The 17,343-nt window shown below is 36.7% G+C and overlaps 1 protein-coding gene across 4 annotated transcripts in view; it reads right to left on the reverse strand.

The window, feature by feature from the left end:
- RPRD2 (regulation of nuclear pre-mRNA domain containing 2) overlaps positions 1-17,343 on the reverse strand; it is a 92,451-nt gene that overhangs the window by 15,624 nt on the left and 59,484 nt on the right. For 2 of the 4 annotated variants that reach the window (XM_010838707.1, XM_010838706.1), the window contains exons 3-7: positions 11,712-11,812; positions 10,840-10,917; positions 9,524-9,576; positions 8,856-8,982; positions 7,210-7,385 (exon numbers count right to left, since the gene is read on the reverse strand). In XM_010838707.1, the coding sequence (XP_010837009.1) occupies positions 7,210-7,385; positions 8,856-8,982; positions 9,524-9,576; positions 10,840-10,917; positions 11,712-11,812 (535 nt within the window). The remainder of the gene's footprint in view (positions 1-7,209; positions 7,386-8,855; positions 8,983-9,523; positions 9,577-10,839; positions 10,918-11,711; positions 11,813-17,343) is intronic. The other 2 variants (XM_010838709.1, XM_010838710.1) reach the window with 1 other exon arrangement.

A 17,343-nucleotide genomic window follows, 5' to 3' on the forward strand; every position in this document is an offset into this window, starting at 1 on the left:
AAAAAAAAAAAGGCAATTCTAAAACTGAAAAATAAGCCAACTAAATTAACCAATGGGTTAAATAATAGGTAAAATTCAGCAGAAGAAAGAATTAATGCATTAGAAGCCTGGTTAGTAGAAAATATCTAGAAGAGAAGCACTGAAGGGAAAGAATGGAAAATACAGAGAGGAACATAAAAAGACATTTGGAACACCGATGAGATCTAATATACAAATTAACAGAGTTCCAAGAAGAGAGGCGATATAATGTAATAGAGACTGTATTTGACAAGAAAACACCCCCAAATTTATGAAAAACATTAAGGCACTTGTTAAGGGTTGAATTATATCCCCTCATAATTGTATACTGAAGTCCTAACCCTATACTTCAGACTATGACCTTATTTGGAGATAAGAGTTTTTAAAGGTAATCAAGTTAAAAGGAAGTCATCAGGATGGGCCTTAGAGCAGTATGACAGGTAGTCTTAATTAAAAGTGAAAATTTAGAAACAAAGAGGCCATGTGAAGAGACATAAGGAGGAAACAACCCTCTTCTACAAGTTAAATAGAGAAGCCAGGAACAGAACGTTCCCTCACAGCCCTCCGAAAGAATTAACACTGCTAATAACACCTTGATTTTGGGCTTACAGTCTCCAGAAGTATAAGACAATAAATTAATGTAGGTTTGAGCTATCCACTCTCAGATACTTTGTTACAGCAGTCCTAGTAAATTAATACACCACTGATTCAAGGTTCTGCAAACCCTAAATCAGATGAATGAAGACCACACCTAGGCAGATCACTGTTTTAACTACTGAAGACCAAAGATAAAGAGAAAATATTAACAGCAACTAAATGCAGTACAATAAAAAAGTTTAAACACTAAATAAATGTTGATGAGATGAAACAACTGTAAAATCTGTGTGTGTATAATTAAAATATATAACAATAAAAACATAAATCTGGATGGTGGATATAGCTCCTTTGATGATATCTCCAAGGAAACTATGAAGTTAAAGATCTGAGCAGAGATTTCAGCAGTGCCCAGTGCCAGGCAGAGTTAAGAGTTCATGCAATAAGTTAGAGAGGCTTAGTAAACACCTTTACTTCTTATTAAAATGCCACAAAGGCCATGGATTAGGAGTAAGGACCATGTTCTAAGACTAAGGACTATGTCCAAATAAACTCATCCTAAGAAAGCCTAAAACCAAAGCCTTTACATCATAGTAATCCACAGATAATTTAACTAATTGCCAGGAAAAAAAAAAACCCAAAAACATTTGTTAAAGGAAAATGACACAATTCAGAGCTTCCACAAGTATCACTCAAAATGTCTCCTAAAAAATAAATTCTTAGACATGCAAAGAGACAACATATAGATATGATTAAAGTATACACGCACACACAAATCATAAAACAGTCAATAGTATACCTAGAGATGACCCAGATACTAGAATACATACATAAGGTTTTTAAGACAGTAATTACAAATCCATTGAAAAATTTTTAGGAAAAGATGAAGAACAGATGACTAGACTGGAAAACTCAACAAAGAAAAGCAACTCTAAGAAAGAACCAAATGAAAATTCTAGAACTGAAAAATACAGCAGACTTTACTCAGTGGAATAAAGAATATTTGAAGACAAGTGCTTCCCTGGTGGCTCAGCAGTGAAGAATCCACTTGCCAATGCAGCAGACGTGGGTTCAACTCCTGGGTTGGGAAGATCCCCTGGAGAAGGAAATGGTAACCCACTCTAGTAATTTTGCTGGGGAAATCCCATGGACAGAGGAGCCTAGCGGGCCACAGTCCATGGGATCTCAAAGAGTTGGATACAACTTGGCAACTAAACAACAACAAATACTAAGTACCCAAAAATTAGTCCAGTGAGAAAAAGGAATGAAAGAGCAGAAATCTAAGAACACATGGGATGTATAACTGGAGTCCCAGAAGGAAGAGGAATGAAAAAGAAGAAATATTTTAAAAGATAATAGTTGTATAGGTTCTAAAATTGATTAACAGTATCAAACCACAGATGCAAAACACTCAGTGAACCCTCTTTATCCCTCTGCAGCAGGATAACTACAAAGAAGAAATCTAGGCACAGCTGACATCTCATTACAACAAGGGAAGACAGGTAAAGGAATGTTTTTTGGTAATGAAAGGAAAAAAAATGCCAATTTAGAATTCTTTATCCAGTGAAAATATTTCTCAAGAATGTAAAATAAAGACATTTTTAAGATTAAAAACTGAGAAGTTCATCACCAACAGTTCTGCACTACAAGAAATGTTAGACTTTAGGCTGAAGGAAAATGATCTTAGATGGAAATCTGGATTTGCAAAAAGGAATGAAAAATACCAGAAATGGTAAATACAGAGGACTATTTTCCCCTTAATTTAAAAGTCTACTGACTGTTTAAGAAAAATAATAAAAATTATATAAAATATACATAAGTAAAAAGTTAACAATGGCATAAAGATCTTAGGGAAGGGAATCTTACTATTGTTTCCTGCTAGTCCTGCAGGGGACATGGGTTCGATCCCCGAGGCGGGAAGATTCCACGTGCCATGGGGCAACTAAGCCTGTGTATCACAACTACTGAGACCGTGGCTCTAGAGCCCATGCTCTGCAACAAGGGAAGCCACTGCAATGAGAAGCCTGCACACAGCAACAAAGACCAAGCACAGCAAAACAAAAAAAAGAAAAAAAGTCTAAATAAATAAATATTCATCTTAAAAGTAAGAAAAAGTATAGGAAATGAAATAATATAAAAGAAAATCTCCCAGTGTATTGCATATAACAAGAACAAGTTTTATTTTGTGAAATTTTAACTGTGTGCGCATATACATGTTGTAGCTCTCAGTTTCCAAGTAAAAACTTTCTGAAAATATCGTTTAAAGGTTTAAGTGTTTCCATATAAGTCAATCCAGATTATTTAAATAACCTACTCACTTGTCTCCCTGGGTCTGCTGCTGCTGCTGCTGCTAAGTAGCTTCCTTCAGTCGTGTCTGACTCTGTGAGATCCCAGACGGCAGCCCACCAGGCTCCCCTGTCCCTGGGATTCTCCAGGCAAGAACACTGGAGTGGGTTACCATTTCCTTCTCCAATGCATAAAAGTGAACAGTGAAGTCGCTCAGTCATGTTCGACTCTTAGCGACCCCATGGACTGCAGCCTACCAGGCTCCTCCGTCCGTCCATGGGATTTTCCAGGCAAGAGTACTAGAGTGGGGTGCCACTGCCTTCTCCCTCCCTGGCTCTAATAGTCTCCTATTCTCCATTCTGCTATCTTGATTCTAAAATGCAAACCTGATCACATCACTAGCAAAATTAAAATGCTACAATTGTTTCCCACTGCTTTCAGGGTAAAATTCAAAGACCTTAGAATAAACATACACCTTTCAGGACCATGTTCTTGACACCCTCTCCAGTTTTACTTATCACTTCCTCATAAATGCTCACCTATAAGAAACAACTTTCAGGCCCACCAATTTTGCCATGCTCACTTTTATTCCCATGCTTGAGAATGAGAATAAGAGCTTTCATTTAGCTAATTACTGCAACTTCAGAGTTTAGCTCCTTTTGGGAAAAATTTTCTCCATATTCCCGATCCCCACTCCCAAATTAGCTCAAGTACCTATTCAATCTGTTCTCCTACCACCCTATAGTTACCTTTACTACAGTTTCTATTATACAGAATTGCAATTGCATGTGCTCAATGAAGCGCTTCTTTGGTGGCTCAATGGTAAAGCATCTGTCTGCAATGCAGGAGACACTGGGTCGGGACGATCCCCTGAAGCAGGAAATGGCAATCCACTCCGGTATTCTTGCCTGGGAAATCCCATGGACAGAAGAGCCAGGCAGGGTGCAGTCCATGGGGTTGCCAAGAGTTGGACATGATTTAGCAAAGAGTTGGAATGACTGTTAGCTGAATAAACTTCTCCCAGCCATTTGCTGTGGATCCTCCAAAGCACACTAAATCATTTTATATAATTTCATAAATAAGTGATGATGGTTCACTACTCAAAAATCACAAAATGGTCTTTGAGTAAAAATGGTAAACTGACCACTCCCATTTAGTGTCTCTCCCTCCTGAACACCTATAAATGACTAGTAATGCAACACAAAAGTATAAACCAGCAGCATATTTGAGAAAAAGGTTTCTACAAATTTTTAGAAAACAGAACGAGCTGTAAGAGTAAGAAGTGATGAGCGGTAAGAAGTGAGGGCGGAGAAAAATGAGGTTAGGAATATGCAGAAAGGAAGTTACACCTGGGAAAGATTCTGTCTTGCAGAATCCCTGAGAAGTTTTGCTCCAAGAAACGATGAGTATAAAAAAGTGGAATGAATAGAGGGGTTGAAATTAGAAATTAAAAGTGTGAATACCCAACACTCAATACCAACTCCTCTGCAATCCTGATGTGGCAGGTAAGGCACTATGCCCCAGGCAAAAAAATATGAGTTCTTCTCTAAAGAGTTACAGTATCCTGGCAAAAAGATTCCAGCTTTCTGACATTTAGGACTCCTTCCACCCTAACAGCCAGCTCCTTATCTACACAGACTTTACTATACTTGCGATAAACTCAGATAATTCCTATCTATGTATAGAGAGCTTTCCCAATCAATTTTTTCATATCTCATTCTTAAATATGAAAAGAAAAAAGAGGTAGTATCTGATTTTTAAGAAAGTCAGAATCATAAAAGAGAAAAATCAAGTTAACTAGAGGAAGGAAAAAGACTCTAGATCTTCCAGAAAGCAGAACAAAAAGATCAAGGTTGATGAAACATGAAAAACACAGGACACCTAGAGGATCAACCTAGGAAGTCTAACATTTGATTAATCAATTTCCAAGAAAAAGGAGATAAAGAAATTATCTCAGAATTCAGGCTGAAAAAGCCCTCCAACTAACCCATAATGAATGCAAAACAAAAACCTCACCTGTAAATATATCATTGCAAAATGTCAGAACATCACAAAAAATACCCCTAAATGCTTCCAGAGAAAAAAGTTTCACCTACAAAGACCTTGCAAAGATTTCATTTCAACAACATTAATGACAATGGACTGATGCTTTTTAAGCTGTGAGGGAAAATGATCTTCAACCAGCCAACCTATCAGAGCAAATGTAAAAACAAAATAAAGACATTTTAAAATAGAGAGACCCAGAAGTCATCCTTCACAAACTCTTCTTTTGGGAAATTAATAGAGGATATACTCTAGCAAAACAGGAGAGAAAACCAAGAAAAGAAGACATGGAAATTGGCAAATAGAGGCCTCAGCTCAGAAAAGCAGTAAAGAATAGTCCTAGGATGAGATCTAAATACCTAAAATAGAGCAGAATACAAGCTCTGATAGGAAGGTCTCTGGGGGAAAACACGGATTTGGAATATCTGATGGGATACAGAATCTAGAGAGACAAAAAAAAAAAAAGCTAAAGGCAAACAAGAAAAACAGAAATTCTAGGAAAAAACAAAAACTCTCTACTATAACCAAGTTACTATAAAACCTTGTAGTGAACAATGTTCACACAGTTATGGTGAATGTTTTTTGCTTATTAATTTTCAGCCTTTAAAGCAAAGAAGACTTAATTATAATTATAGGGTGGAATGTAAGTATTATCAACCCAGAAAATGTAAAAGTATAGTTTAGTGATGCTGAGAAACTGAAGGGACAGAAGAAAATAATGGGAAAGAACAGGAATGTTATTATTTTAATTTTATAAAGTGGGGAACCTAGAATAAGTGCTCAAAAAAATAGTAAATTTAGTATTTCAAATTACAGGATAATCAACAGATTTTAAAGTTATAATGATACTGGGAGAAGAGGCTAGGGAGGTGACTATAAGCTAAATCTTCATTTGTCACATGAAGAAGTTAACAGATATTTCCTTTTTTCTTTTATTTTTGGTCACGCCCCACAGCAAGTGGGATCTTAGTTCCCCAAACCAGGGATCAAACCCATATCCCTGCAGTGGAAGAATGGCATCTTAACCACTGGACTGCTAAAGTCCCAATGAATATTTCTTATACAGTATAAATCAAGAAAGAATAATATGAGTACATAATTCAGAAATATAGAGGTAAATACCAGAAAAAACAGCTAAATGAGTTAAAAGAAACTGTGTCTAAGAAGTGGGATTCGTTGGATATAAAGAATTATATACTGGGAATTCCCTGGGGGTCCAGTAGTTAGGACTCAGAGTTTTCACTCCCAAAGGCGTGGGTTCAATACCTGGATGGGGAATTAAGATCCCAAAAGCTCCAGTGTGGCCAAAAAATAGTAATAATTAAAGAACTACATCCTCTAATAACCATGTGCGCATGCATGCTCAGTTGTGTCTGACTCCATGATCCCATAGACTGTATGTAGCCCACACGCTCCACTGTCTATTTTCCAGGCAAGAACACTAGAGTTGGTTGCCATTTCCTCCTCCAGGGGATCTTCCTGACCCAGGGATTGAACCCATGTCTCCTGAATTGGCAGGCAGATTCTTTACCACTAGTGCCACCTGGAAAGCCCCTCTATAACCGTATACAGTGATTAAAACTTTAAAAAAAAAAGAAAAAAAAAAAAGTACAAAGCAGTTTCTTTCAAGAGCCGTTACAGACAAATGTCCAAATATCAATCCCTCTTCCAGTCGAGGTGGGGAAAAAGAGGGTCCTTAACTGAGCTGAAATTCAATTACAATATTTCCATGTAGCTTTCTGGGTTTAAAAAAAGTATACATACTTCTGCCCAATTTTATATTCTGTAATAGTAACGTGGCACATAGCCACTGAAAAACTGAGACATAAGGCTTTAGCAAAGCTTAATGGTCTTTAGCATCAGAAAGACCTAGCTCCTTTTTTTTTTTAAGATTTATTTATTTGGCTGCGTCAGGTCTTAGTTGCAGCATGTGCGACTCTTCAGTTGCGATATGGAACTCTTATTTGTAGCATGTGGGATCCAGTTCCCCGACCAGGGATCGAACCCATACCTGCTACATGGGGAGCATAGAGTCTCAACCACTGTACCACCAAGGAAATCCTCAGAAAGACCTAGGTCTTAATTCAGATGGCTTCACTTGCTAGCTATATTACGACCTTGTACAAGGTTACTAACCTTCAAAAGTAACTTCTTCATCTGTGAACTAGAAATAATAATGCTTATCCCTATAGAGTTAAATAACACCTATAAATAGTCACAGATATACAGACAGCAACTGATGTTAAGACAGTATTAATCATTACTTACATTGGCCACCACTTTTACTTCTTTGTACTGTGCTTCATAGAAAATTCCAGCATTTTCCAGTGCTTCTGTTAACGAGGGCCCATTTTTCACCTGCTTATCCAATCCATTCACAAATTCCTCCAGCTTGGCACTTGCCTCTTCAAATTCTTTGGAGAACTTCTTCCCACCTGTCTTATCTAAAATAACAAGAGGAAGTATTCTATATTTTCTTAGTCTCATAGTTACACCTTAAAGAAGCTTCCCTAAATCACACACACAAAAAATCACAAAACAGATTATTTAAATGTTTCATGTGATCCTGCTAGGTTGAAGCAAGAGTACATCATGAAAGTACTTGTAATTCAGATAAAGTTCAACTAAATGAAAGTTTGCTGATTGCTTTAATTCACAAATCTGATGTCACCCTGCTACTTAGGAATAATGGAATGAGGCTCAATTCTATACACTTACACACCATTAACTTTTTTTTTATATACCATTAACTTTTACACTATAGATTATAGTAAGATGTATCCCTTTGAGGAAAAAAACAGAGGCTCAAAAAAGTAAAGATAAAGTAACCTCTGTGTGTATCATGCTTAGAAATTCTTTCCTCTCTGGAGAAGATCCTTGGTAATTTGAAATTAGAAAAGTACCATGAATTGTTTTTCAACAACAGTGACATTACCATCTTTTTACTTATTCTCCTAAGTACTTTTTGCCCAGTGATGTTGGAATAGAGCCTTAGGTATAGATATAAATTTAGGCTCTGCATTTTATTAGCTGTGGAACTTGGGCAAGTTTCGTATCTCCTTATGAAGTCTCAGATTTCTTATGTACAAAGTGGAGGTTTTTAACATGCTTCTGGGTTGTTCTGAGGATTAAAGTAGATAATACATGTTCAATTTAAAGCATGGTACAAGAACAAAATAGGTGCCACAACAAATAGTTCGGTAGCTATTTACTTATTATTTCAAAAATATTTATCAAGTATTTATTACATACCAGGTATTTAGTCTAGGCACTAAGATATTGGAAGAACAAATAAGGATAATTTCTACTTTCATGAGATTCACATTCTAATAAATTACTATGATTATTATTTATAATCTACAATGTAAGGGAAAGAAAGTGATTAGACTTTATGAGGTATTATAGTGACCTTATTTATTTAGGCTGTGCTGTTTGGCTTGCAGGATCTTGGTTCCCTGACCAGTGGTCGAACCCAGGCCACGGCAGTCAAAGTGCCATGTTTTAACCACTGAAATTGCCAGGGAGTTCCCTACAGTGACCTTACTGAAGAGTGAACACAAACCACATAATCACACACATGAAATACACCTGTCCATCATAGCCTGATACATCAAGAAAGGACTAGAAGTGGGGAAAAGGATAGAATATACTTATTAAAAATTTTTTTAATTTATTTTTCTCTAACTTAATGGAGATATAAGTGGCATGTACCATTGTTTCTAAGGTGTAAAATTTGAAGGCTAGGAATTTATTTATGAAACTGACATGCATGAAATCACAACCTGGGAAACAGGTGCCACAGCAGTTCTCTACAACCTGAGGTTCTCTTTATGGAAGCAGTCAGTCTGATTTCTTGAAATGACACATCTGGAAAGAGAACCTGACTTATTCTATTTAGAAGGATGTAAGATTACCTTTTAAGCACTTGAGAGTTTCTGTGCTGCACACATCCACCCTCATGGTTGACAGCTGTTTTTCTTTCAGTTCTATCTGATCTTCTGAGCGCTTGTACAGCAACAGCTCTTCAATGAGGGCCTGAGACTGAACACGGACCAGGGTCATACTTCATTTATGAAATCATCCTCTTACTCTATCTTTCTACACCAAAGTAAAACATGACTAACACCTAACTAAACCATGAGAAGCAAAAACCTTCGTATTTCCTCAGAATCAGGGATATCAACATCAATTCTTGTATCAAAACCATATTTTCAGTTATATACTTTAAAAAATCTTTTTCATGTTATTCAAAGATAATTTATGGATATAAAGTTAAGATTGAAACAGGCAAAGATCCATTTATCTCTTCTTTCAATTTGAATTAGATAGTTTTAGTATGTTAACTTTAAGTAAATTTTAATTTAATAGTTTCATAGGAAGATGAACCCCTTCTTCGGGTTTAATACAGACTTCAACTGGCATACAGATAAAACTCTTGAGTTTTAGAGAGTTTCAATATGTTTAAAATATAATGGATGCATAATTCAATAAAAAGAAATCTTACAGGATGAACTATACAGAAAACTATAACACAAAAGGATTGGATAATACTTTGGCACAGGGGACATATTCTGTAACTTACTCGAAATTCAGCAACTATCTTAGACTTGAGAGCAGCTTTTGGATTCGTGGATGCTGTTGAATTAAACAAAAGGTTATTTAAGAATATAGACAAAAAATGTTGACTAATTATTTAGGAAATTTTTCAGCTTTATAGTTGAGGGTATATACTCTTTGAATATATGTCAAACATGCACATTTAAATCATAACGCTTAGAACATACAGTGGATATGTAAACTGAAAACTCCCAAGCATGGTCAGTATAAAAATATGTACTATTTAGATAGGTTTAACCTACTTACCTCCAATATACTCTGTAAGTCTGAAGTCCTAGAATTACTGACTTGGAGATACATGAAGTATCTTTCTGCCTATACTGACTGAGTGTAACAGGATCTTAACACCTCAAATTAAAGGTGTCCAGGAGCAGGACATCCAATTAATTCTGATCACTGGCTGAAGAAAATTTACTTCCAAGCATCAACTCTATTCCTATGTGTTTAGTTTTGGATTTCTTTTTTCTGCTGACTCAATTCAAAGCAAAAACAGGCAGGAAAAGTTCTAGGTACAATACTACTGTGGTTGAACTTTGGCTGAAATGATGACTCTTGCTGTTCCTAAGCATGCAACTTACGACCAAAAGGATGTGAAAGGACTCCCTTAATCATGATGAATATCACATGCTTGCTGGAGCAAAACCATCCCAAGTGTCTTGTTTCACCTCCCAAGTCTGTCTTTTACCTTGTTCCCTCCACACCTTCAAATCTTTCTCAACATTCCTCAGTTTGGCCCACAGCAGCCTATCACATGCAGTATTCCACTCCCATGATCTCATGCTGGGTAAACATGATAAACACAGCAGGAGCTCCTGTTAAGAGAATGGCTTCTGGCCAGGATTTGAGGCCCATGTCTAATCTGGTAGAGTATCTCCCCAAATCTGAAGGATTTCATGGCTCCCACAGAAATGCTTCTTAACGCCTAGTCTCCTCTTCAGCTCGGTTGTAATGCCAGCTGCCTCTAACTTCACATAGCTTTGAACCTTAAAGGTACCCCGGGCACTATCATGTATTTTTTTCTTCTTCCAATCCCCCAACTACTCTTGAATCTTCACACATTTAAACCCTTTTTCTGCATTTCCTTTGTTTAAAAGTATTTTTATTTTTTTTAAAGAAGTAACTCCATGATGGCTTGGTTAGTGTAAGTCACTGGGAGCCTCCCAGGCCTGGAAAACACAGGCTTGCCCATGGTTTATGCCAGGTACGATGTCAAATGGTCTACATTTTCTTCTGCTCCAAAAAGAGGAGGTAATTTATATTAGTTGAGATTTTGTTCCTTACTTTGTGATTTCTTCCACTGCTTATTCGGTTGTTTGTTCAGATTTTCTTTCAGCTGCTTCTGAGTTTTGAAAGTGGTACCTGGAAAACATTTCAGTTTTGCAATCTGGCGTTATGGGAAGCTGTTCTGTCTGTCCACTTCAGTGTCAAAGTTGAAAAAAGGCAATCCGAGACTGTGTGTTGTTTCTTTCTTTCCTTTTCTTTTATTTTTACAAAAAGATAAAAACACCCACCAGATCTAAGAAGCTGTCAAATAAACATGATTTCTGTATCAAAGAAATAACTAATTTGGAGAATAGGGTAGGAAGTTTAAAAACACTAGGTAACTCACTCAAATGAAGAATTTAACAGCTTCTTAGAAGATGCTATTTTTAAAGCAAATTTCTAGTCAAATTACAGTCATGTTATCAAATATCACCAACTTCTACTCACTGACTTTATTACACGAATCTAATCACATAGAAACTAAATACTTTTAAAAACACCTGTACAAAACTTACTGTAAATCTAAACTAAAAGAGACTGAAGAATATCAATATATGATTAATGTATCAAATAATTTAGTGAAAACTGAAACCTTGTCTAAAAACTCTCCCAAAAGTAAGAGGACAGGGCTGGAGAAAATTAATTAATGATCATCACTTAATATGCTTGCCTTTTCTTAAGTCAAAAAACCCAAATTCAACCCTCTCCAAACCATTCTACTTAAATTAATGCAAACAGATTTGTACAGTTATTTAATTTTAAACAAATAGGGCCATATCCCAAACTTTGTCTTTCATTAATAAGCAAAAGGACTGGACCTGTAAAGTACATATAATTTTAAAGACTGAATAATGATTCAGTCTTTCTTTTCAGAGAGAAAGGATACTTACTCAAAGCTTCTCTTAATGCCATAATCATTTCTTCTGGGTATACATTTCTATCTTCCCAGATTTTAAAGATTCGTTCTATAGATTTAGAGACAGATGGATCCCTGAGAAGAAAGAAAAAGTGAGACACAAAAGTGTTAAACTTGCGTCTCAAACTAGAAATATGAAAATAAAGTTGTCAACAAAATTATTTTCCAGGGACTTACCTCATGGTCCAGTGGTTAAGAATCCACCTGCCAATGCAGGGGAAAGGGAAACTGAATGTCGCTCAGTTGTATCCGACTCTTTGTGACCCCGTGGACTATACAGTCCATTGAATTCTCCAGGCCAAAATACTGGAGTGAGTAGCCTTTCCCTTCTCCAGGGGATCTTCCCAACCCAGGGATGGAACCCAGGTATCCCATACTGCAGGCAGATTCTTTACCAGCTGAGCCACCAGGGAAGCCCAATGCAGGGAAACGGTTCCATCCCTGGTCTGGGAACTAAGATCCCACATGCTGTGGGGCATCTAAGCCCACATGCCCTAGAGCCCTGCTCCGCAACAAGAGAAGTCACTGCAAGGAGCAGGCCACATACCGCTTCTAGAGCAGCTCTCACCCACTGCAACTAGAGAAACACAGTGCACAGCAGTGAGGACCCTGTGTGCCACAACGAACACCCAGCACAGCCAAAAATACATAAATAAAAATTAATTTAAAAATTATTTTCCAAATGTCTTTTCATGTTTATTTTAAATCATTTTTTTCTGATGTCTAGGGCTAAAATCTTAAAAAAGTCTTGTTTGACACTTTTTATTGGTAACATAAATGAGGTTATGGATGACATATTGAACTTTAATGCTGGTTTACATGTTTAATGAGTACCTTATATTTCTACTTCTATATACATTCATGAGCATACTTATAATCAAAGTTTAATTTTCCATCCATCACCATACAGCTGACTCCCTTTATCCACTTCACACTTTACCACCCTCCCACGCTGGTAACCACTACTTGGTCCTCTGTATCTATGTGTGTGTGTGTTTGGTTATTTATTTTTATTTTTAATTTTTAAAACACAGAGTGAAAAAGTTGGCTTAAAGCTCAACGTTCAGAAAACGAAGATCATGGCATCTGGTCCCACTACTTCATGGGAAATAGATGGGGAAACAGTGGAAACAGTGTCAGACTTTATTTTTCTGGGCTCCAAAATCACTACAGATGGTGACTGCAGCCATGAAATTAAGAGACGATTACTCCTTGGAAGGAAAGTTATGACCAACCCAGATAGCATATTCCAAAGCAGACACATTACTTTGCCAACAAAGGTTCGTCTAGTCAAGGCTATGGTTTTTCCTGTGGTCATGTATGGATGTGAGAGTTGGACTGTGAAGAAGGCTGAGGACCGAAGAATTGATGCTTTTGAACTGTGGTGTTGGAGAAGACTCTTGAGAGTCCCTTGGACTGCAAGAGTCCAACCAGTCCATTCTGAAGGAGATCCAACCAGTCCATTCTGAAGGAGATCAGCCCTGGGATTTCTTTGGAAGGAATAATGCTAAAGCTGAAACTCCAGTACTATGGCCACCTCATGCGAAGAGTTGACTCATTGGAAAAGACTGATGCTGGGAGGGATTGGGGGCAAGAGGAGAAGGGGACGACAGAGGATGAGATGGCTGGATGACATCACTGACTCGATGGATGTGAGTCTGAGTGAACTCCGGGAGTTGGTGATGGACAGGGAGGCCTGGCGTGCTGCGATTCACGGGGTCGCAAAGAGTCGGACATGACTCAGCGACTGATCTGATCTGTTCTCACAATACTGGTAACACCCAGCGGGGCGGCGGCCCATGGTGACACCAGGATTTTCAGTGGTGAGCCAAAGGGAAAGAGATCATCTTTTTTTTAAATGGTTGAGTGGTACTCCATTTTGTGTGTGTGTGTATACATACATACATACATACATACATACATACATATATATATATATATATGTCACATTTTTCTTTATCCATTCAACCATCAATGGACACTTACAATGTTTACATTTCTTAGCTATTGTAAATAATGCTGTGATGGACATAGGGGTGCATTAATCTTTTCCAATCAGTACTTTCGTATTCTTGGTATAAATACTCAGACCATACAGTAGTTTTATTCTTAATTTTTTGAGGAATCTCCATACTGTTTTCCACAGTGGCTGCATGGATTTACACTCCCACCAGCAGTGTATGAGGATTCCATTTTTTTCAAATCCTCTCAAACACTTGTTATTTCATGCGTTTTTGAAAACAGTCATTCTAACGGGTATGAGGTGATGGCTCACTGTGGTTTTTTTCATTTCCCTAACAATTAGTAATGTTCAACATCATCTGCCTATTGGCCATTTGTATATCTTCTCTGGAAAAAATGTCCATTCAGCTCCTCTGCTCATTTTTTAAAGCAAGTTATTGGTTTTTCTGTTGTTGAGTTGTATGGGTTATTTATATTTGGGGTATTAACCCCTTATCAGATATTTGATTTGCAGATCTCTTCTCCCATTCAGTAGGCTATGTTTCTGTTTTATTGATGGTTTTCCTTGTTATACAGAAACTTTTTAGTTTGATGTAATCCCATTTGTTTATTTTTCCTTTTGTATTGCTTGCCTGGGCAGACATATCCAGAAAAATAATGTTAAGACCAATGTCAGCATGTACAGCCTATGTTTTCTTCTTCTAGGAGTTTTATGGTTTCAGATCTTACATTAAGTTTAATTCATTTTGAGTTAGTTTTTGTGTACAGTATGAGTCCAGTGGCCTAGTTTAGCTTTTTTATGTTGCTCTTGTTTCTTACCCCACCATTTACTGAAGAGACTCTCCATTGTATATTCTTTGCGTCTCTGCTGTAAATTAGTTGTACATAAATGCATAGATTTCTGGGCTTCCAATTCTGTTTCACTGATCAATGTATCTGTTTTTCTATCAATACCATGCTGTTTTTTGTTATTGTGGCCTTGTAGTATCATTTGATATCAGGGTGTGTGATGCCTACTATAGTTTTGTGTTCTTTTTTCTCAGTATTGCTTTGGCTATTCAGGTTCTTTTGTGGTTTCATATAAATTTTAGAATTTCTTTTCTATTTTGGTGGAAAACATCCTTTGATGTTTGATAGGGATTTTGATGGGGATTGCACTGAACCTATAGATTGCTTTAGGTAGTATGAACACTTGACAATGTTAATTCTTTCAATCCATGAGCTTGAAATATCTTTCCATTTATTTGTGTCTTCAGTTATTTTCAACAATGTCTTACAGTTTTCAGTGCACAAGTCTTTTACCTCCTTGATTAAATTTATCCTAGGTATTTCATTCTTTTTTGTTGTGATTCTAAATGGGATTGCTTTTTCTCTTAATTTGCTTTTCTGCTATCTCATTGTTAACACAGAAATGAAATTGATTTTTGTATAATGATTCCGTATACTGAAAGTTAATTGTATTTGCTTATTGTTTCGAATAAGCTTTTGGTGGAGTTTTTAAAATTTTCTCTATACAAAATTATGGCTTCCATGGTGGCTCAGCAGTAAAGAATCTGCCTGCAATGCAGGAGACACAGATTCAATCCCTGGGAAATTCCAAGGACAGAGGAACCTAGTGGGCTACAGTCCACGAGATCACTAAAGAATTGGACATGATTAAGTGAGTAAATAACAACTATATAAAATCATGTCATCCACAAATAGTGACAGTTATACTTCTTCTGTTCCAATACCTTTTATTTCTTTTTCCTGCCTAATTGCTCTGGTGAGAATTTCCAATACTATGTTGAATAAGAATGGCAAGAGTATATATACATCATTGCTTTGTTCCTATTCTTAGAAGGACAGCTTTCAGTTCATCACCACAGAGTATTATTTTAGTAGTGGATTTGTCATATACTGCCTATAATATTATGCTGAAAGATGTTCTTTCTGTACCCACTTTATTGAGAGTTTTTATAACTGGGTGTTGAATTTTGTCAAATGCTTTTTCTGCCTCTATTAAGATGATCATGTTTTTTAATTCTTTTTGTTAATGTGATTATTATGTTGATTTACAGATGAACCACCCTTGCATCCTTGGAATGTATCTCACACTGGATCATGGTATATGATCCTTTTGATTTGGCTTCCTAATATATTTTTCTTTCTTTAAGAAAAATTGAAGTAGAATTGATTTATAATGTTGCTTTAATTTCTGGTGTAAAGCAGTGTAATTTGGTTATATACACACACATATATATTCTTTTTCCTATTCTTTTCCATTATAGGTTATTACAAGGTATCAAATATAGTTCCCTGTGCTATACAGTAGGACCTTGTTGTTTATCCATTTTATATATAGCAGAATCTATTAATCTGAACCTTATTTATCCATTCTTTTTCTGCCTTTGGTAACCATAAATTTGTTTTCTATACCTGTGAATCTGTTTTTATTTTGTAAATAAAGTCATTGTATCATTTATAACTTATATCTTCTTTATCCATTCATCTGCTGATGGATACTTAGGTGGCTTCCATGTCTTGCTGTGGTAAACAGTGCTGCTATGAACACTGGGGAATATGTATCTTTTAATTTTTAAGGAACTTCCATGTTGTTCTCCATAGTAGCTGTACCAATTTAAGTTCCACTAACACTATAGGAGGGTTCCTTTTTCTCCACACCTTCTCCAGCATTTATTATTTGTACGCTTTTTGATGATGACCAGTTCTGTGTGAGGTGATTCTTCACTATTGTTTTGACTTGCATTTCTCTAATACAGTGATGTCGAGTATCTTTTCAGGTGCCTGTTAGCCATCTGGATGTTGTCCTTGGAGAAAACACAATTTTAAGTGTTCTGTCCATTTTTTGACAGTTTTTTTTTTTTAATTGAGCTGAATGAGCTATATTTTGGAAAATAAACCCTTGTCAGTGACATTATTTGCAAATACTTTCTCCCAGTCCATAACTTGTCTTTTTGTTAATGGTTTCCTTTGCTGTGCAAAAGCTTCTGAGTTTAATTACACCCTACTTGTTTAGTTTTGCTTTAATTTTCTTTTGCCTTGGGATATCGACTAAAGAAAACATTTATGTCAGAGAATGTTTTGTCTATGTTTTCTTAAAGTTTTATGGTGTCAAGTCTTCCTCTTTAAGCCATTTTAATGTCTTTTTTTTTGGGGGGGGGGGTGCTGCACAGGGTTAATAGTTGTGGTACACCGGCTTAGTTGTCTTGTGGCACGTGCGATCTTCTTGGACCAGAGATCAAACCTGTGTCACCTGCATCAACAGATGGATTCTTAACCACTGGATCACCAGGAAAGCCCATTAATCATTTTTTAAATGTATAACTCAGTGACAAATAGATGCAGAAACAGTGGCTGACTTTCTTTTGGGGGGCTCGAAAATCACTGCAGATGGTGACTGCAGCCATGAAATTAAAAGACACTTACTCCTTGGAAGGAAAGTTATGACCAACCTAGACAGCATATTCAAAAGCAGACACATTACTTTGCCAACAAAGGTTCGTCTAGTCAAGGCTATGGTTTTTCCTGTGGTCATGTATGGATGTGAGAGTTGGACTGTGAAGAAGGCTGAGCGCCGAAGAATTGATGCTTTTGAACTGTGGTGTTGGAGAAGACTCTTGAGAGACCCTTGGACTGCAAGG

The sequence above is a fragment of the Bison bison genome, unplaced genomic scaffold (assembly GCF_000754665.1).
Source record: "Bison bison bison isolate TAMUID 2011002044 unplaced genomic scaffold, Bison_UMD1.0 scf7180017864104, whole genome shotgun sequence".
In the NCBI taxonomy this organism is placed as follows: Eukaryota; Metazoa; Chordata; class Mammalia; order Artiodactyla; family Bovidae; genus Bison; species Bison bison.